This window comes from Myotis yumanensis, unplaced genomic scaffold (genome assembly GCF_028538775.1).
Source record: "Myotis yumanensis isolate MYYU_CA2020_CCGP unplaced genomic scaffold, mMyoYum1.0.hap1 SCAF_16, whole genome shotgun sequence".
Taxonomy (NCBI): Eukaryota; Metazoa; Chordata; class Mammalia; order Chiroptera; family Vespertilionidae; genus Myotis; species Myotis yumanensis.
The window spans coordinates 37,507,839-37,529,775 of record NW_027223767.1 but is presented as its reverse complement, the minus strand read 5'-3'; the positions used below and the strand labels follow the sequence as shown (position 1 = coordinate 37,529,775).

The window sequence follows — 21,937 nt, the reverse complement described above, 5'->3', positions numbered from 1 at the left end:
GGGCTCTGTCCGGTCCCGCCCCCCGCCCCCCAGCTTCTGTCCCCCAAGACGAATTCCGGCGGCAGAGAGCCGGCGCCGTCCGCCCAGCGCCCCCAGAGGCCGGCGGGGGACCTGGCGGCCGGGACCCGATGGTGGTGCGCAGCGGGCGCGCACGGTACTGGACGCGGCTCCCTGGACGCGGGGTCCCGTTCTGGTCTGATGCCCACGTGTTCTTCTCTAAGGCTGCTGTGGTACAGTGACGCTTCATTTGCTCAAGCGTTTCTCCATCAATGTATGGTGAGCACCGATTCTGTGCCAGGTACGGGACCACGCACCTGGAAAAGGAGACCAATGATGCACCCTAGCTGCCCATTAGAAGGTCACTGTCCAGAGGAGCTAGACATCTCATCCCAAAATGACAGCAAAAGAGGGGCCACAAGAGCACAGCAGAAGGGCATTTAACTTGCGGGCAGTGGGCGCCACGGAGAACTTCCTGGAGTCCGTTATGTCTGTGTTGAGGTTTGAAGGGCTTGGGAGGAAAGGATGAAGAAAACATGGCAACGAGTCATGGCATTTTTCTGGAACTATAAGTACTTGGGTTCAATATTGATGGTAGAAAGGAACCAAATAATCGAAGGCCTCGTGTAGTAGATCAAAGGCTTCCAACTGTATCCTAACAGCCATGGAAAGCCATTGGTAGGTTTTAGTGCAGTAACATGGTCGATTTTTGCTTTTAAGGTCAAGTCTGGTAGAAGACTGAAGATTGGAAAGAGATGAGGCTGGGGTGCCAGTCGGGAAACTTTGATAGTATTCCAAGTTTTGTTTGTTTTTTTTTAAATAATAACAACAGCCAGAATTGGGATGGAAAGATGATAGATTTGGGAAACTTTTGGCAAGAGTCAAGATTTGATGCTAAACTGGGAGTCAGAAGTGAGAACGAGAGAGGAATTCATGATGTCTTCCATCTGTCTCATTTGATGACCAGGTGAATGATGAATCCATTCAACAAGACAAGGAACTCAGCAGAAGAGAATCAAGTCCAGCATTTGTTTTTGTTTTGTTTTCTGTTGTGGAGGGGTGGGGAGAGAATGACAAGTTCCATTTAAATACGTTAAGCTTTAGGGATTTGTGAAACATCCAAAAGATACCAGTAGATAGTTGGATATACAGATCTGAACTCAGAAGAGAGATCTAGGCTGGAGATATCAACAGAAAGTCACAACAAATAAAGTTAAAGCTGTGGGTGTGGATGAGTTAGCTTACAGACAGAGAACACCAAGTGGGAAGATGGTGAAAGACGATCTCTTGGATTAGACGGTAGACGGTGAGCCATTGGCAGGCAGGGCAGGTGGTGAGTCTGTGTCCTCCCAAGCTAGAATAGGGACTTTGGAGAGGGCTGGATAAATGGCCTCTCTCTGCCAACCCACTGGGCCTCTCCCATTCTCCCCTACCTAATGGTGCGTTTGGTTTCAGCTTCTTTGGCTCTCTGATAGTCAGGGATCATGCAAGCAGCTTATGGACAATGGCACCTAGTTTTACTGGAGGAAGAGGATAAGATCCCTTTTGAATTCCCTTGCCCCCTTATTAATTTCCCATATATATCAAAAAAAAATTTTTTATATATCTTTATTGATTTCAGAGAGGAAGGGAGAGGGAGAGAGAGATAGAAACATCAATGATGAGAGAGAATCATTCATCGGCTGCCTCCTGCACGTCCCCTACTGAGGATCAAGCCCGCAACCCAGGCATGTGGCCTCGACCGGAATCAAACCTGGGACCCTTCAGTCCGCAGGCTGATGCTCTATCCACTGAGCCAAACCGGCTAGGGCGATATCTCAAATTTTAACCTCAAACTCCCTCAATTTAACCTCAGAAAACCCCAATTTAATTCAAGTCCACAAATATTACTGGTTTGGGTGAGGTGACAGACTACAAAGATGGTTAGGCTGTGTCCCTGCCCTCGAAGATTTCCCAGTCCAGACTGCATTCAGCAAGACAAACGTGCTGAGCGGAGTTTTTACAAGGGGTGGGAATATGGGGACACCAGGGCAGGGACCTCACCCTGTGAGCTGCCTTATAAACTCAAGGGCAGGGTCCGGGGCGCTGTGCCACTCTTCCTGGGCCTGATGCTGAGATGGCACTCCCAAGCGGCTGACATGAAAGCAGCATCATAAAAGGATCGGCGTCATTAGGGTGATGAACCAGTTGGTGCGTGGACAGCCAGAGGGGATGAAAGGCGCGGGGTGAAGACGCCCCGCGTACCCCTGGCTTGACTGGGCAGGGCTTCCCAGGGCCGATGAAAGCTGGAGGAACCGGGCTCAAAGTGTCTCTTCTTGCCTTTCCCGGGAGGAAGCGGTGGACACGCTCCAAGGTCGGGAAGGCAGCAGTGGGGGGGCTCTTTCCCTCCAGAGTCCTGGGTGACCGGGACCCCACCCAACTCAGACCCCCCTCAACCTTACAGAAGACGCGCACAATTGGAAGTTGCTATGGCAATGAGGCTCCGGGAAGATTGAGGAAAGCTAAGGTCTACAGAGGCGACATCCTCCTGCACCCCCTTTCGCCCTACGGTTAAAGTGGCGCCCCCCACGCACAGGAACCGTCCCTGGGGCCCCGCCCCGGCGCGGAGACAGCCGTGGACCTCCGGGGGCGGGAGGCCGCTCTGGCCCCCAGCGGAGCCTCTCGCTGGTAGACGGGCCCGAGGGAGCCTCTCTGGGCACAGCGCCGCTGCGCGACTCGATGCCCCGACCGGAAGTGCTCTTCACCGCCGGCCTCCCACCCGGCTCTCTGGTCTGGGCGGTAAGATGGCGGCTACCGCGGAGTGCGATGTGGTAATGGCGGCGACCGAGCCAGAGCTGCCCGACGAAGAAGGAGCGAAGAGGTAACCGGGTCGTGGTGCAGGGGAAGGGGCGAGCTGCAGCTCTGTGGCTGTGGGTAACCCGTCCCTGCCATGATGCAGCTCCTAGCTGTTGAGGCGATGCCCCGCCCTCCGTGCCCCCCCCTTCCCACGCTCGCGATCCAGTCCGGATGGACCCCCTGAAGGGGCGCTCTCGGAGGTCGGACCTCCCCTCCGGCTTCCGCCTGGCTGGGGAATTGAGGCCCCGGTCGTTTTGCAGCAGAGGGGAAAGGTCGTCCCTACGGCGGAGACTTGGTCTCTGGGGGCATTTGGGGTCTGTTCCGGGCGGGGGCGGCGGCGCGGCGACCGTGACCCCCGCCCGAACTTCTGTGCATTGTCGTCAGGCAAAGCCCGTGCTCTCCTCATTCTCTTCTTCCGTCATCATACCCCAGCGAGCACTGGCCTGGGTCCGAGGTGATGGTGTGTCTGCACTCTGGACCTGATCGCCCCCTCCCCACAGTGACCCCCGAAGTGGAAGACGATAAAGAGGAAGAGCGAGGGGCTGGTTTCGTGCTCTGCACGTCGGACGCCCCTTCCTCCACCCCGGCGTCCCCCCTCCCGGGTCATACCCTCATCCCTCTCAGGGCCGTGATTCCCCCTTAAGTGCAGCAGCAAGGAGGAGGGCAGCTGCTTGGGCGCTATTGACGCTGCTGGGCAGCTGCCGTGGCTCGAGCTGGCCAGGCCGGACCAGCCGGGGGAGCTGCTGAGTGAGTGTTTTTCGAGAACACTCTCTGGGTTCCGGCCACCGCCGGGGCAGGTGGTGGGAGGTGGGGTGGGGGCACAGCTGTGGGTGCTCACGCTCCTCACCCCGAAGCCAAAGGAACGAAGAGGTGCTGGGGCCCCTTTTCCTAATCGGCGGCAGATGGACTGATTACAGTCCTCTCGGCCTCCTTCCCACATACTCCGTGTCCTCATACCAAGCCTGTGAATGTCGTCTCCTGTCTGGGTGGCTTGAGGTGGGGAGGTAGGACTTGTGCCTGCGATCTGAAATCAGGACTCCGAGGTATTAATTGTAAGATGGAGTGAGGCAGCGTGAGTAGATGTCAAAAGTAAGGCGAGTTACTGCAGCCAGTGTTCCCAGCGCCTGACCTGCTGGGAGCTGCTGACCAGGTGTAGGAGGTCCCTGGGCGATCAGAGAGCTCTGGATACCAGCGTCTGGTCTCCTGGTGTCACCGGCAAAATGGCACCCGGCATGGTACTGGCGACTGGACCTTGGCTCAGCACCCTTGGTGCTTGAGTTCTGGCCCAGAAAGAATTCAGAGCCAAGACTCAGAGACGAGCAGAAGTGTATTTGGAAAGTCAGAGGTGGAAGAAGCGAGCCAGCCGGGCTGCATGGGCTCCGGGAACAAATGGCAGAGGCTAGACAAGGGCCCCTGGAGCGTAGAGAAAGAGAGAGAGAGAGAGAGAGAGAGAGAGAGAGAGAGAGAGAGAGAGAGAGAAGCAAGGAAAACACCCCTGGGGGAGGAGGCGGGTGGGGGGAAGCCTCTCCAGAGAGACTGCTGCTCTGGGTCCTGGAGGGTATTTGTCTGGAGGTCTTGGGAGGATCCCCTAGAATATTGATCAGTTTTCCAGGTGTGTCTGTTCAGGGTTTGTGGTCTTCACTGATTGGTCGGCACCAGGGATCATCAGTCAATGCAGCTGGTCCTAACGTCAGTGCAATAACAATGTTATCGGGGACTGGACCTCGGTTCAGCAACCTCCTTACTTGAGTCTCTAGTTACATGGCTTTGTCTGTCTGGTTTTGCTGCTCTCCTGGGCCTGGAGCTGAAACACAGTGAGGCCTGTATGTATTTGATGTGGATCAGAACCTCGTTGTCCTGGAGGTTTAATGTGTAAGGGCTATCCTCCGGCCCCCTCACTCATTCCCCTCTAGGAGGGTCTAACCCACAGGACTAGCAGCATGCTAGGGGAGGGAAGGTCAGGGAAGGGTCTGAACCGCCTGACCTTCGAAATGCCAGGTGAGAGGTTACCCTGGGGGCAAGGTCCTTGTTTTCCCAGTTTTGCCCTTTGCTGGGACTTTCCACCCTAGTGGCCTTCTGTACCTGGCCCATCATCCCTGCGCTGCTCATGTCTAACTGCCCACCACACTTACTTAGGAGTTTTCACATCGGTCCTAGTTCTTTCCAGATATTTAGAATTAAACATCATTTTCATCATTAAGGAGCTGTAAAATGGGGAATACAACTACCCCAACACAGAGCTTAAATTAATTGTAAGGATTACCTTCATGTGAAAAGAGTTCTTTGGTTCATTGCGCTTTAAATAGGGTCTTGGGCTGTATGTAATATTTAAATTCATTCTTTTCAGTGTAAATATCTGATGTAGGGTCTCTCCCTAATTTGGGTTCCTTTTCAAAGCTCCCCTATCTAAATCAAATTCATTTCCTTAAAAAAAAAAAAATCCTTAGAGGATGTTCTATCATAAAATTATAATAAACTTAAGATATTTAAGAAGATATATTAAGAAACATAAAACTGGTGATGCTGTAATGTGACTACATTACCCCAAAACATGGTATTTCGTAGCAGCATAACAAAATAAGGGAGGGTGTTGACTTAATGTTAACTGCCTTATTTCATGAAATTTAAGGTGTTATTGGTTGTAAACACAAAACTGTATACAGATGATGTATTACAGAATTGTACACCTGAAACCTATATAATTTTATTAACCAATGTCACCCCAATAAATTCAATACAAATTAAAATAAATGTTTTTAGAAGATGCCATTGGTTGTAAAATGCACAATTATTTCATCTACCACTGAAAAAAACAACTAAATTTAACTATAAAAACTATTCTTACCAAATAGACTTACATGCTAGACATATTTATATAGATTTATTTTAAATATAATAAAGCTTAGATGTTTACTATGTACCACCAAGGTGAACAAATCAAAAGAAAATAGAGTGAAATAAACAGAAAAAAATCACAGGTTTGTTTTCTGCCTGCCTTAGGAGGTTTACGTAAACATTGGGATCTGTTATTAAGATAAAGACTTGTTTATGTATGGTTTTCCAATACTTGGTTATGTATGCTGAAAATGGAGTGGGAATTTAGAAGTTTTGGAGAAAGGTTATTTGCATTTTTCATATATCTGGAAATCCTCCTATGAGGTCATAGCAGAGAGCACGGATAGGAACATCCCTTATAAGTGCCCTTTACCATCTGGCTTGGTTGGTCATTTGGCCAAGTTCACGTCTCTGGTTACAGTCTTACTACCAGTTCACTTGGGGACATGTGAGTTGATGGGTCTCTTGGTTTGTTTTTGTGAAGTCTAGCAAGGAGTCCTTCCTTGCATCTTATCTTGGCTTAGGGGCATCCTGCTGCTGCTGCTGCCGCTGCTGCTAAATTGTTACAGTCCATAGGAGGCAAAATGAGCAGAGCTTTCAAGACACTGGGCTTCATGGTAACAGCATTTTAAATGGCTGCGTGTTTTATTTCCTTAGCTATAGTGTATCAAAGAAAAGAAATGGACTTTATTTTTTTGCCTGTCACTCTAACGAAGTTCTTTGAGCTCATAGCAGCTGAGAGGCTAAAATAAAAGATGCATTAGTTGGCACTCCAAAATAGATCAGCTTCAGTACATGAAGATTATTTATTTTTCTTTCCCTACCAGAACAGATAAAGCAACTTGGAAGATAGAGGGCTAAATTTCATAGGTTTTACATTACAGCTGTCCTGGGAAGTTGCTGATTGCTTTATCTAATTTATGAATACCTATCTTGATTGAAGGCTCTGGTCACATTTCCTGGGCTGGGGAGCAGCTTGGGCTCCAAAAGTCTTTATTATGGTAAAATCAAAGGAGTTCACATTGTTCATTAATAGAAGAGACAGTGAGGTTTAAAATAACCAATGGAAGCCATAGACTGAAGAACAGTGACATTACCTGATTCCTTTGAGCTGATGATCTTAACTCTTCTGTACCTGTTTTCCTCATGGGTGCAAACAAGAACAGTTATTTTTAGACCCTTTCTTAGTACCTAGGTATTGTAAACTCTTTGTGGATTTTGCCTTTTATTTTTTTCGTCTATATGTCTATACTAGAGGCCTGGTGCACAAAATTTGTGCACTGGGCGGGAGTGTGGGGGGTTTCCTCAGCTCAGCCTGTACCCTCTCACAGTCCGGGACCCATTGGGGGATGCCTGCCTACTGGCTTAGGCTTAAGCCAGCAGTCAGACATCCCTCTCGCAGTCGGGGACCCCTTGCTCCTTACTGCCTATCTGCAGCAGAGGCGGGAGAGGCTCACACCACCACCACTGCAATCACCAGCCATGAGGTCAGCTTCTGGCTGAGCGGCGCTCCCCCTCTGGGAACGCACTAACCACCAGGGGACAGCTCCTGCATTGAGCGTCTGCCCCCTGGTGGTCAGTGCACATCATAGCAACCGTCGTTTTGCTGGTCGTTCAGCCGTTCGTTCGATTTGCATATTGGGGTTCATTATATAGGCTAAGATAGGATTGTTTGTGGGAAGCACTAAACCCTGAGTCCATATCCCAGGATTTGCCGCTATTGCTGTTTACTGTGGCTCCTTGGGACATTTTGGAATTCATAGCCTTCACTGAAGTTTCCCTCCTTGTTCCTCACCCTGCTTTCAATTCTTAGTCAATTGTCCCCCTAAACTTGTTCTTGAAGTTCCAGGGCAGACAGCTAGACATTTCAGTAAGCCTGCAAGTTAAATGGGAATTTATTCTTTGACCTTGAACCCAAATCAATAAGAAACATTACTCTCAGCTTTCATTTGTTTTGGGGTCAAAGGTGAAAAAATGGGAGATGGAACAAATTGTAACCGGACAATCCATGGGTCCGTGCTGCCCGTCACTACTTGAGCCAATTAAGCAGAGACAGAGTTGAATCATATGAGCGTTTATTCCAATACTGCCGGCAGGATGGGAGAGAACGGGTCATCCACAAAAAATCTGTTCTGCCTCTCCCCATAAACCAGCTGCTTATATTGGGTAGGACAAAGATTACATAGGGAAGTAGGCAAAGGGTATGCCAAATGGGCAATTTTAACAGGTAATGCAGCCTGGAGATTTGCAAAGGCCTGCAGGTATGCGAAGACCAGTCTTCAAAGGGATGGCTGCTCTGGTTTCTGCCACAACGTTGTTAATCTTTCCATGATAATAGGCAGCTCCCTGATGGGGAGGATGGGCTACATTTCAGGGTGAGCTCCCAGGTCCCCCAAGTGCGCATGCAATTCCCAGCCAGGTTAGAATATGCCTTCTCTAATCAGAATAAAGCAATCACGGTTAACAGCATGATGAATATTTCTTACAATGATAGCTGGTCCCCAATATTTCATTTCTGCCCCTATCAAAATGAGCCATGGTTAAAGAAGGGTTAAACCTAGGAATACAGAATCCTAAATACCAACACATTAATTGAACCCTAATATTTAACAAGTGTCAAAATTGTTCATTATAACTGGAACAAAGGTAGAGTACAGAGGAAGGAAGGTCTCTCTGTTCCTTGCTGCTCTAATTCGGAACCACATATTAACCAGAGCCAGGTACGCTGAGCTACAAACTCTTCAACTGTCTCCCATCTCGGACAATTAATTCTTTTCTTGACCAAGTTGTTCACTTAAAATTTTTCCGAAAATCTTTGCACAAAACTTCAGTTCTGGACCTGACAACCCTTTTCTGCTAATACACCCGTTTGACAAAAAGCGGCTCTCAGACCACAAACAAAGGAGAGAATATAGTCAGTTTACCTCTAAATCTGGCATTGTTAACATCTCAGGAAATTGCTGTGAATATATGTGTGGTGTTTTTTGGTTTGTGGTTTTTGGGGGTTTTTTTTGCTTTTATTGCTGGAGAAGTGGATGATTAGCACAATTTTAAAACATAAAGAGGCCATCAAGAATGCTAATGTTGCTGAGAGTGTGAAAGAAACAATGATCACAGGCAATTAAGAGGTAGAAAAACTGTCGTTGATTTGGATAAAGGAAAAGCATTAGCCAGTGACCACATTTTGGAGGTAGTGATATGTGAAAAAGGGAAGATGCTGCACCCCTGTGATTCATTTAAGGGGCTGGTTGGTTAAATTTAACAAGTGTTTGTTTATAGATTAAACAGTACACTAGACATATACTCTATATAAGAAAGTTTAAAACAATCATTTGGGGGTCTGGAATGAATTCAATTTACATTATTTTTAATGGGGAAAAAATGATTCAGTTTTTGAACAGGTCTCTTCTTGAACAGCCTTCTGGAACAAATTAAGTTTGAGAACTGAGATTTTAATAAAATGATGGGCCAGTAAGTGGCAGTTGCTCTTGTGTCTAGTCCATCCCCAACGACCAGAACTCTGATTGGCTTAAAGCCCAGCCATATGTACATTCCAGCCAATCAGGAATTAGTTTGGCCATTGAAGCTAGTATTCTAAGTTTTAAAAAGCTGACTGAGTACTGGGCACTTGCCTTTGCTTTCTTTTTTTAGGATTTTAGAAGATTGGAGAACAGTGGTCAGCGGCTGCCTAGGTGCCTTGTGGCCTGATGCCGAATCCCTCTGAGAGCCCATTTCTCCCTTTCTCCACTAATGTTTGGTCCCCTTTCTCCAGTGCTGAGTGATGTGGAAGTTACTTAGAGGTCGTTGCAGGTATTCTTTTAAACTGTCAGGATTTCAGCAGTAAGGGCAGGAATCGGAGTGTACGTTATCCCAGTAGTTATTGGATTAACAATTTTTTTCTCCCTCCGCCAGATCGAAAAGGCAGTTCCTGTGTTTTGTTCCACCATTGGTCGGGGTATGAGTGATTTGAAAATGGTAATATGAAGAGGAGTATTTGACTTTTAAAGTCTAATTCTGAGACCTAATATTCTTTTGGCATATAACTTCACGTTTATGTGGGAAGTCCACTCCAGACTGTCTGATTAGCAAAGTGGTAACTCTTCTGATTCCAATATTAAACTTTGCAGGGGGGGCGCGGGGACAGAGTGAGGCAAACAGGACCTTTTCTTATTTTTGGAATATCTGTCTTAAAACAGTTTGCTCTTAGCAGTCAACCACCTGTTGAACTAAGGAACCTAGAGAACTTTGGAAACAAAATACTAGTTGACGATCCAGATTCCCCACATTGGTTCCTATATCCTCCCTCCCCGCAAAACAAAACAAAACAAAACACAACAACACAAACCTTCAGAAAGCAGCCTTTCCTTAGTACCTCAGTTCTAGATTTTTTAAAATGTATTTTTATTGATTTCAGAGAGAAGGAAGAGAGATAGAAACATCAATGATGAGAGAGAATCATTGATTGGTTGCCTCCTGCACACCCCCTTCTCGTGATCAAGCCCACAACCTGGCCATGTGCCCTGACCTCCTGGCTCATAGGTCAAAGTTCAACCTCTGAGCCATGCTGGCCAGGCAGTTCTAGATTTTTGCTGTCCTCATGAGGAGGAAATTTCACAGAATTGGGAACCAAGGAATAGAAAATGGTGGGTTTGGGATGTTATGAAAACAAGCCTCTGGCTAATTCTTAAAAGCCAGTGGCTTGTGTCCTCAGAATGGCTTCAGGGAAGCTTGTTCCTCAGAAGCAGCTTTATGGTTCCGTGTCCTTTCCGCAGTGGTCATTGAAGGTTAGGTAGGTTCCACAGATCGAGATACCTCCTCTTAAGGAACTAGCATAAGTCACAGTTCAGCTATTTCCTATGAGACTATCCTAAGCCTGCACTGATGGGATTTTTGTCCAGATTGATTGATTGGTTGCTCAATTTCCCCCATTGAAAGAGACAGAGCCAACTCCACCCAGCATGTTGCCTGGTGTCTTTCCCTACTTGAACAGTAGAGAGTGCTGCTGCCTTGTGTAGACTGTATTTGTGACTCTTGGTCTCTCTGCCGCTGCCTCTCTCGAAGCTTCCCCCTGAATATCTAGACAGAACAATTTGAACTGGTATGTTTATAAATTTTGTTCATCATCATCATCTTCCCTCTTTTGGTTGGGGTGTAGGGCAAATGTTTTAATTGTGTTTTAAAGTAAAAGCAGCTCTGTCTTTTATAGGAAATTGGGTAAAGGAAGCTGGGTAGCCCACCTTTACCAACTGGTAGCAGTTGGATAAAGCCCACCTGCTGTTTTCTCTGAACTGTAATGAAGCCTTTGTTTGCACTCAGTGTGCAGTACCTTGCATTAAGTCATGTATGGCTCCCACCTATCAGTGTGAAACTCAGACTGTTAAATCACCCCTAGATTCGATGATAAGAAAGAGAATAATATGTATTTGGTAAGACAAAATCAACCCTAGCCGGTTTGGCTCAGTGGCTAGAGTGTTGGCCTGCAGACTGAAGGGTCTTGGGTTCAGTTCCAGTCAAGGGCATATGCCAGAGTTGCAGGGCCTATCCCCAGTAGGGGGCGTGCAGGAGGCAGCCAACCAACGATTCTCATCATTGATGTTTCTATGTCTCCCTCTCCCTTCCTCTCTAAAATCAATCTTCCTATATAATAAAAGGCTAATATGCAAATTGACCGAATGGCGGAACAACCGGTCGCTATGATGCGCACTGATGACCCGGGGGTAGACGCTCAATGCAGAAGCTGTCCCCTGGTGGTCAGTGTGCTCCCACAGAGGAGCACCACTCAGCCAGAAGCCCTGAGCCGGGGAGCGGGCCTAAGCCGTCAGTCGGACATACCCCTAGGGCTCCTGGACTGCGAGAGGGCGCAGGCCAGGCTGAGGGACACACACCCACGGCTTCGCCTTCCCTCCCCCCCCCCCCCCCCCCGCACGAATTTTATGCACTGGGCCTCTAGTAAAAAATATATATAAAAAACAAAATCAAAGTTAGGCTCCTGGGCTCCTTTTACTTTACTCTCTTATGAAGGTCATAGAGATTACAACATGAAACAGGCCCTGTGACCAGCCTTTGGGGACAAGAGGTTTCAGGCTGTGGGAAGGAGGAAGGAATTTCTACTCCGACACTGGCCACGATCCCATGAATTCTGAAGGGTGGAGGACATTTCTAGATCAGCAGGCAACTAGTAAATCTGACTGAATAAAAGAACTGGGTGCAACAATCAGAATAAGGGTGACATTTTGGAAGTAGTAAATATAGTAGGAATGCACAATCTTAGAATAAGGGTGACATTTTGGAAGTAGTAAATATAGTAGGAATGCATAAATATTGTCTCACTGGCGGTATAAAGTATTATTCTTAATAGCCTGAGCGTAAGAAAAGGGAAGATATCTTTTTCTAAGGTTCTTCCTGCCAATAAAATAGTCTTCAAAATCAAAGGTCCCTAAACACTCCCCCTGTGCTAACAAAATAAATCATTTTGTCCTGAGTTGTAATTTTAGCAAAGCTAGATTTTTTTCTAAGAAAATGAAAAGAAAAAAAATCTTATTCTAGCTGCTGCATCTGTTTTGAATTAAACAATTATTAATGCCATCATTGAAAGAGCTGAACTTTATTAAAAATACATTATTCTAGCCAAATACTTTAAATAAATAAAAGCAGTGTGGTATGTTTTTGTCATAGAAAAATCTATTCAGCATTTCCCAAGCTAAGAATGTTGCAGAATCATGAAACCATGCTGGTCTTTATTTTTCGTGCACTGCAGTATCTTAAAATGATACTGTATGAATGGTGAAGCATCTCATCGCTATTTTAATAATCTACAAATGTATGTGAAGCAATTCCAGAGTGAACCCAGCCATGTTGAGAATGTTTAAAAAACTACCACCCAATGAATCCTGCATTAGTGAAAGCTGATTACATTTTCTAAATACCCCTTTAATGGCTAATAGATAGACTAATTAGACTAAGGCAAAGATCTTGCTTAAGTGCACAACTTGGAAGTATTTAGAGAGAAATGGAAATTTGTTAAGGACATCTAATTTGGGGCACATTGCAATGTCAACTATGGTGCTTTAATGTGTTTTTAATTTAGCTGAGCTGCAAATGTGCAAAGTTGGCTGGTAATCGTAAGCCCAAATTGTCTGTTTTGATCATATGATGCTGAGCCCTGCTAAGACCTGTGTGAAATGATTCCTTTGGCAGTGTTTATTGGATTAGTTAGCATCTGTGATGAATGAGTGCTCAGTTGGGAGAGAGAGAATGTACCTGCATGATCAGAGGATACACAGATTTTTAACACACATGTGGTGTAGAAGAGCAGGTTTTCAGGACTGCACTTTTCCAATTGATAAGGTTTCTGAAAAGAAATACATTTTAGAGTAGCAAAGCAAACCAAGAATGGCATGTATTTTCCTTATCTATAGCCGTCTGAGGGAAGGATGGCCCCAGCCCTTCAGCAATGAACCTGTTATGGGAGACCATCCCATCATACGTCCAAAGAGGACAGAGTTTTTGAAAACCTTTTTTCAGTAGCTGTTTTCATAAGAATTTGTTGCCGGCTATTAAAGTGAGAGAATTGATTTGGTGGAGGGGAGGTAAAGTCATTTCCAGCATCTCTTGGAAAATCAGAGAAATGAAGCTTATTCTGCTTAGAGTTGACTCAAGGATTGGGTAGGGAACTAGATAAATTAGTTTTAATCTAAAAATCTCGAAACCAGCAAGATCTGGAGGGAAAAAATATAGGACTCCAGGAATTAGGAAACCTGTGCATTCCCCTTGGGTGCCTCCGTTGCTCTTCCTTTGTTGGGAGACACATGATATCATCATCATAACCACTTGAGAAGGCCATTTCAAAGATCTTCATTGGAAATCCTTTGAAAATCTGAAAAAATACTAGAGATAGAGCACAGCTGTTAATAGTCCATCAGGTCAGTTATGGCCAAGTCTGTATTTTGCTGGGGTATTATATTTCAGGGTTTAGTCTGAGTTTTATTTTGTGGACATAAAAGATAATTTGTAGTTTAATGTAGTCCCTTTTGGAGTCCTTTCCTTTTTATAGATTGTCCTGGTGAATGCAGTTAATCCTAATTCTTCCTTTCTCGGTACTGATGTGTTTTAATAGGTATGTGTTGTATCTCACTTGCTTACCAAATGAGTTGACATTGGCAGTGAGTTGAGTGACAGATGCCACCTCCAGATTGCCCTCAATTCCAGTGTTAACCAGCTCTTCTCCTTCTTTTCCAGTCCCACGCCTTTGACATCTCATCCTTCAGTCCCTTTGCTGTAAGGGCAACTTGAACAACTTCAACCCCTTCTCAGACTCCCAGGGCAGGATTTGAATGGATTTGACCCTGGAATTGTTCCTGATGCAGCCTTGTTCAGTTCTTGCTGCTGCCATGCTGGATTCCAAAGATCCACTCTTTCCTCGGCTGGTCTCGCAGGGTCAGGCCCATTGGTTAAAGCTTGTCACGTATTTGGTGGGGAGGATCAAAATGGAGAGGTACTCCACTTTGGGCATTGGACCTGGAGGCAAAAAATAAGCATTCAGTCTAAAAGCAGCACCAAGTGCCATTGTTTAGGCAGCTGTTAATCAACCATGTTTCTATGAAAATAAGTCCTTTTCATGAGGCAATTGTGTGGGAATAGCTAATTCTGCCCTGATGCTGTGCCGTGTGAGGTTAAAAACATGGTAACTTGTCACAACACAATTCTTCTTGTTCTTTTTGCTGTGGGCTGACTCTACATTACTCGCTTTGTTTGCTCTAGAATGGAATCTACTCACCATTTACTAAAATGAAATGCATTTCTTGGGGGAGGCGAAGTCCAGTTCACTAGGTCTCGCATCTTAAAGGAGCCCTGCTCTCTCTGTGACTAATTGTTAAGATGTCATTTTGCTTATTTAAATGCAGGTTGCAGTTCTGGAGTTGGGTTTTATATGCTGGGCTGTTTTTTGTCTTAGTTTAAAGAAATTCATGTTCATTGCCCATGTCTTGTTCCTGGAAGTACAGATTAACTTTTAAGTCTTAGGCAATAGGTAGAGGTGAACATTAGAGAGAAAGCATAGCATGGTACAGAGTGAAGAGCTTTGGAATCTGACAGGTGTGGGTTGACAGCCTGACCTTGGGCCAATTTTCTCCCTCTAAACCTTATTTCCTCCTTTGAAAAATGGGAATAATGTATGGAAAGTACCTGGCCTCAATGATTATTACTAACCTTCCACAGAAATCACCCTTTGCATTTTTACTAGAAGCCCTCGCTGAACTTGCTAGCCTCCGTGGGATTAGTGTTTCCTGAAAGGCCACCTTGCAGTAGCTCTACAGATTGTTTCACCTTTGACTGGCAAGCTTTATACTGTTGACAAGTCTATCCAAGTGCTTAGATGCCTTCGGTTTTCCTCAAGAATTTGTGTATTCTCAGCCACTAGCCAGCTGAAGAAACGGCTAGATCTTTTTGGGCATGATTTTGGACCTGATGTTTCCTTTGAATTTACTACTCATTTCTTCACAGGAATTTGACTCAACTTCTGAAATCCAGTGTTGGGGAAGCCCTTTCTTCGACTCTCTTGCATGTCTGCTCTGACGGGATAGGCTCCTCCTAGTTTTTATGTCGTGCCTTGGTTCACTTAGAGTTATAGGATGATGCACACCATGTAGAAAGATTGCCGTCGGTCCCACAGTCTTGCAGTTGGGGGATCCTTCTTGAGGACTTTCAACAGCACATGGCTTCTTTATATATTGTGACAGCTGATATAAAAAAATTACTCAAGCCCTAAATGGTTTGGCTCAGTGGATAGAACGTCTGCCTGTGGACTGAAGGGTCCCAGGTTCGATTCTGGTCAGGGGCATGTGCCTTGGTTGCGGGTACATCCCCAGTGGGGGGTGTGCAGGAGGCAGCTGATCGATGTTTCTCACTCATCGATGTTTCTAACTCTATTCCTCTCCCCTCCTCTCTGTAGAAAATCAATAAAATATATTTTAAAAAATTACTCAAAACAGATTTATGTCCATCACAATTAAATTCTTTTTAGCATTTTAGGTCATTCCCATTATCCTTCCTTCTAGCACTTTTTCATATTTGTAGAACTTGCCAGGACAGTCATGGAGACGAATGGAAAGGGAGATCACCTCAGTAAAAGGAGGGCAGCTTTGCCAGTTTGTAGTTTAAAATACATACATAAATAAATCACAAATCTCCCCAATGCCAGTATTCATCGAGTCAAGCTGTAAATCCCAGACCATTACAAGGTTAAGAACTATGTACTTCTGTCCTCACTTCAGGCAACCCTTAAACTCAGTTTGTTTTTACATATCTGGAGGATAAGAAAAGAAACAAAGATTCTTTCTTATGACAAAAATGCTCAGATTTTTTAGTAATATTGTGGTAATCATTTTGACAAAGAATTTATCTTTGTCATTCAAGTTGGTCAGTGGAATGATTTTGGGTATCTTTGATAGAGGTTACTAGTTTGTGCCTTTAAAATGGGTGGGGGACATCTGGCCCATAGGCCATACAAGGACCTTGAAATCATTTGGTCTGGCCCTGCCAAGGCATTAGGGGTGAGTTAATTAAATGTTTGACCAAACATAGCAGGCTAATTTTTTTTTCCGGACTTTTAATATGTTTTTACTGATTTCAAAGGGAAGGAGAGAGAGAGAGAAACATCAGTGATGAGAGAGAATCATTGGTTGGCTGCTTCCTGCAAGCCCCCAGTTGGGGGATCGAGCCAGCAATCCAGGCATGTGCCCTTGACCGAAGGCTAGTCCACAGACCAGTGCTCTAACCACTGAGTAACCCAGCTAGGGCTATAACAGGCTAATTTTTAAAAAATATATCTTTATTGATTTCAGAGAGGAAGGGAAAGAGAGATAGAAACATCAATGATGAGTGAGAATCATTGATCAGCTGCCTTCTGCACACCCTCTACTGGGGATCAAGCCCACAACCAGGGCATGTACCCTGACTGGGAATCGAACCATGACCTGGTTCATAGGTCTAATGCTCAACCACTGGGCTGCCTGTGGGCAGGCTAATTTTTAAGTTGATAGGTTTGTATGGCCCGAGAATGAAGTTAGAAAGTTTGTCTAATGGCACAGTTTCAAAAAAAAATGTATCTTGAGCCGAAACCGGTCTGGCTCAGTGGATAGAGCGTCAGCCTGCGGACTGAGGGGTCTCAGGTTTGATTCTGGTCAAGGGCATGTACCTGAGTTGCAGGCACATCCCCAGTAGGAGATGTGCAGGAGGCAGCTGATCAGTGTTTCTCTCTCATCGATCTTTCTAGCTCTCTATCTCCCTTCCTCTCTGTAAAAAAAAAAAAAAAATGAATAAAATATATTTTTTAAAAAATGTATCTTGGGTTAGGGCAGAAATTCTGCTATTACCCACTTGGTGGTTATACAAGGTACTACAGGGATATAATAGTAGAGGGGGCAGAAAGTACCCACATATGTGTGATGGGCAGAGGGAACACTGGAAGATGGGTTTTTGGAGCAAATGCATTGAAGCCTATACCTCATATGTCCCTGTCATCCAAGTTCTTGGTCTTTGCTGTCACTCTGCTTTCTTTCTTAAACACCAATATGCTGTGCTTTTAACTTCTTTGCCTTCTGCTTTTGCTCTGCTTGTCCTTCCAGTGATAAATGCATGAGCCACTTTTCACGATAGTAAATCGTTAAAATTCTAAGGATATGACCCACTTTACATTGAGAAATCAGTTGCCCTGAATGAAATTATCTGTAGCTCACTTTTTTAAAAAATATATTTTATTGATTTTTTACAGAGAGGAAGGGAGAGAGATAGAGAGTTAGAAACATCGATGAGAGAGAAACATTGATCAGCTGCCTCCTGCACACTCCCTACTGGGTATGTGCCCGCAACCAAGGTACATGCTCTTGACCGGAATCGAACCTGGGACCCTTGAATCCGCAGGCCAACGCTGTATCCACTGAGCCAAACCGGTTAGGGCTGTAGCTTATTTTTTTGTAAGTTCACTAAAGTGGCAGCAGTTGGGACACAATGGAAAGGAAGTAAATATATAAAGATTCAGTTTCTGTGTCTAAATTTGCCTGTCAAAAGGACAGTGACTTCGGTGGGAGTAGTGAGGCAAGGCAGGTGGCATGAGAGAGGTTTTCTTAGTTTAAATGTATCTAAGTGACAAAAAATAACATCTGAAGACCATTGATTCCTTCATTAGCACCTTCTTTTGAACCTCAGCCAATTGAGCAAATCTGTAAATTCCTTCAAGTGTCACACTAACTTTCAGCTCAATTTGCCAGGCAGGGCTCTAGACCAAAGATTGCTCCTATGCGATTAAAGAGGTGGTTGCCTAGGTATAGAGCAATGATGGCGAACCTATGACACCTCTGACACGCGAACTCATTTTTTTGGTTGATTTTTCTTTGTTAAATGGCATTTAAATATATAAAATAAATATCAAAAATATAAGTCTTTGTTTTACTATGGTTGCAAATATCAAAAAATTTCTATATGTGACACGGCACCAGAGTTAAGTTAGGGTTTTTCAAAATGCTGACACGCCGAGCTCAAAAGGTTCACCATCACTGGTGTAGAGAGTAACATGATTCTCTTTCTCTCCTTTTCAGGGAAGCAGAGTCTTTCAAGGAACAAGGAAATGCATACTATGCCAAGAAAGATTACAATGAAGCTTATAACTATTATACAAAAGCCATAGGTGAGATGAACCTAGTGCTTATGCTGGAAAATAATTTGCTAAATACTGTTATAAATAGTTCCTCTCTAAGAAGTAGCATATATTCAAGCTTAATGGCCTCACGAGGGAATTACTTTTTTTTTTTAAATGTTTTTATTGATTTTTAGAGAGAAGGGAGGGAGAGGGATAGAGAGATAGAAACATCAATGAGAGAGAAACATCAATTGGCTGCCTCCTGCACGCCCTCTACTGGATCAAGTCCGCAACCTGGGCATGTATCCTGACCAGGAATTGAACCGGGGACCTCTTAGTTCTTGGGGTGATGCTCAACCACTGACCCACACTGGCCAGGCGGAAATTACTTTTTCTAACTTAAGTGGATAGTAGTTCTTCTGGAAAATTAAAAGCAATTCCAAAAATTCTAAATGTTATGGCAAAAAGATGCCCACCTAAATGCATTTCAGTCATTGCCTTTCTGAACATTGTCAGGTCTTAGTTACCTCCATCCTCAATTTGTCAACATATTTTAATCCCATGCTAGCATTTTTCTCACCTAACTTGCTTTACAGGTTTCCCACCCCCAGCTAAACAGATGCAAATTCATTTTCATATCTAATTATATAAAACACAGTCCAGTAAGAAGATAAATATGCTGACCCCTATTCCAAAAGATAATTAATGCACTTTAAAGCTAAGTTTAATGCCGTGTTTTATTTTTAAATTGCACCATTGCTGCTGTCCATTTGCACAGGTAGTCAAAAATTTGATGGTGGCTTTTTAAAGAGTGTCATCATTCCTATTACAGTTCTGAAGGAGATGGCCCTTGAGTTTTTGGAGCAATGACCCATTCTAAACCTTGTTTTACCTCCTTCCTTTCCTGTAGATATGTGTCCTAAAAATGCTAGCTATTATGGGAATCGAGCAGCCACCTTGATGATGCTTGGAAGGTTCCGGGAAGCTCTTGGAGATGCACAGCAGTCAGTGAGGTTGGATGACAGTTTCGTCCGGGTATGTAATGGGCTCTTTGGGGAGGACTGAGTTGCTGCAGTTGACTTCTAGCCGAGGGGTTTTCAGTGTTAACACTCTTGATATTTTGGGCCAGATAATTCTTTGTTGTGAGGTTGTATCCTGTGCATTGTAGGATGTTTAGCAGCATCCCTGGCCTTTAAGGTATCAGTAGCACCCCTTCCCTGCCCAGCTATAACCATCAAAAATGTCTCTGAAATTGCTGACTGTCCCGTGGAATGCAGAATCAGCCCTGGTTGAAAACCACTTCTTCATCCCATGTTGGGTTTATACACACAAACACACACACACTCACTCACTCACTCACACACACACACGTATATTATTGATTTTTTTTTACAGAGAGGAAGGGAGAGGGATAGAGTTAGAAACATCAATGAGAAAGAAACATCAATCAGCTGCCTCCTGTACACCCCCTACTGGGGATGTGCCCACAACCGAGGTACATGCCCTTGACCGGAATTAAACCTGGGACCCTTCAGTCCGATGGCCAACGCTCTATCCACTGAGCCAAATCGGTTAGGGCCCATGTTGGTTTTGTGTGAGTGTTTGTTGCTGCTGTTGATTTCTGTCTGCTTGGCCACTCACGCTCCTTGTTGTCCTTTGTGTTTCTTCTAGGGACATCTACGAGAAGGCAAATGCCACCTATCTTTAGGGAATGCCATGGCAGCCTGTCGCAGTTTCCAGAGAGCCCTAGAATTGGATCACAAAAATGCTCAGGCACAACAGGAGGTACGGGTCTGATCCTGTCTGTATCAAAAAGGCAAGGAATATTGACTTGAGAGTCAGAACTGACATCTAGTCTCACTTCTGCCATCAGCCACACCTGGGTGACTGTAGGCAAGTCTCATAGTTTCTTTGAGCCTTGGCTTCTTAATCTGTCAGAGGAGTGTTTTGTGTTTTTTTTGTGGGTTTTTTTTTTTAATTTTATTGAATTTAGAGAGGAATGGGAGAGGGAGAGATAGAAACATCAGTGATGAGAGAGAATCATTGATACTGCCTCCAGCATGCCCCCTACTGGGATCGAGCCTGCAATCTGGGCATGTGCCCTCACTGGGATCGAACCAGGGACTTCTTGAGCCATACTGGCCTGGCTCAAAGGAGTTTTGAATATGATTTACAGCTTTAGAAATCTGTGCAAATTGGAGGGTTTCCGAGATTGCTAAGGGAATAGACAGATGCATCAAAGAACTGATTTGAGCGAGGCTAAAGAATTTAGTAAATTTAGCCTAGCCAGTGTGGCTTAGTGGTTGAGAGTCGACCCATAAACCAAGAGGTCACTGGCTCGATTCCTGGTCAGGGCACAGACCTGTTTTTCAGGCTCAATCCACAGTAGAGGGCGTGCAGGAGGCAGCCAATCGATGTTTCTTCCCCCCCCCCCCCCCCCTCTAAAATTAATTTAAAAAACATATTTTAGAAAAAGAATTCAGTAAATTCAAATCCTGATTAAATTGGTAGCTGAAACATGTTTTATTGCCATCTCCATATATGCTCAGTTTACCCATGGATGTATTTTAGTGAGAATCTGCAAGTTTTTTTTGCTCAGTCCCTGACAATGCCTTGCCTTTATTTTGTTTACTAGTATATCATGGCATGATTCATGTATTCTTGAGTTTCTAAGAACAAATTGAGGGTAAGATTAGGGCGTTGGCCTTTCTGTTAAGGTGTTTGGCTGTATCTTCACCAACTTGATTTGTGAAAAGTCTGTGGTTCTGATTTTCTTGAAATAACACATTCATCAGTCTTATTGATTTTTGTGGTGGTTGAATCTACAACTTCATTAAAACTCTCCCTTATCTGATTTTCTGGTGTAGTTCAAGAATGCTAACGCAGTCATAGAATATGAGAAAATAGCAGAATCGGATTTTGAGAAGCGGGATTTTCGGAAGGTAAAGTACAACTATAAGGAAATCTTAATTCTTTCCTCACAAAGTTGTGTGTGTGTGTGTGTGTGTGTGTGTGTGTGTGTGTGTGTGAGAGAGAGAGAGAGAGAATTAAGAGGAGTAGCAGCATAGTACAGAAGATCTAGAATAGTAAATTTAATGTAACATTTTATTTATTTTTCTTTTTTTAAGACATCCTTTCTTTTAGAACAGTTGTAGAGTCACAGAATAATCAGGAAGAAGGTACAGAGATTTCTCTTATGCTCACTGCCCCCACATAAGCATAGCCTCCCCCCTTGTCAGCATCCCCCCACTGGAGGTACATTTGTTACAACCAGGTTTTTGGCAATTATAAATAAAGCTTCTATAAACATCCATGTGCAGATTTTTGTATGGACATTTTTCAACTCCTTTGGGTAAATTTAAGAAGTGTAATTGCTGGATTATATAAAAATATATTTAGTTTTACAATAAACTGCCAAAATGTCTTCCAAAGTGGCTATACCATTTTGCATTTTCACCAGCAATGAATGAGAGTTCCTATTACTCCACATCATCACTGGCATTTAAAATTATTTTTTACTGAAGTACTTTTTTGTTAATTATATTTGGCTTTCTGATGATAAAAAGCAAAATGAATTTGTTACACGAGTTCCTGTTTTTTATATAAGATAGTGGTCTAAAAATGTTCTTTTAGGAA

At 44.3% G+C, this 21,937-nt stretch overlaps 1 protein-coding gene across 1 annotated transcript in view; it reads left to right on the top strand.

The window, feature by feature from the left end:
• Nucleotides 1-2,755: 2,755 nt before the first annotated feature.
• DNAJC7 (DnaJ heat shock protein family (Hsp40) member C7) overlaps nucleotides 2,756-21,937 on the top strand; it is a 32,387-nt gene continuing 13,205 nt past the window's right edge. The window contains exons 1-5 of the mRNA XM_070394483.1: nucleotides 2,756-2,857; nucleotides 18,261-18,349; nucleotides 19,212-19,336; nucleotides 19,973-20,086; nucleotides 21,169-21,243. Of these exons, the coding sequence (XP_070250584.1) occupies nucleotides 2,781-2,857; nucleotides 18,261-18,349; nucleotides 19,212-19,336; nucleotides 19,973-20,086; nucleotides 21,169-21,243 (480 nt within the window). The 5' untranslated portion in view covers nucleotides 2,756-2,780. The remainder of the gene's footprint in view (nucleotides 2,858-18,260; nucleotides 18,350-19,211; nucleotides 19,337-19,972; nucleotides 20,087-21,168; nucleotides 21,244-21,937) is intronic.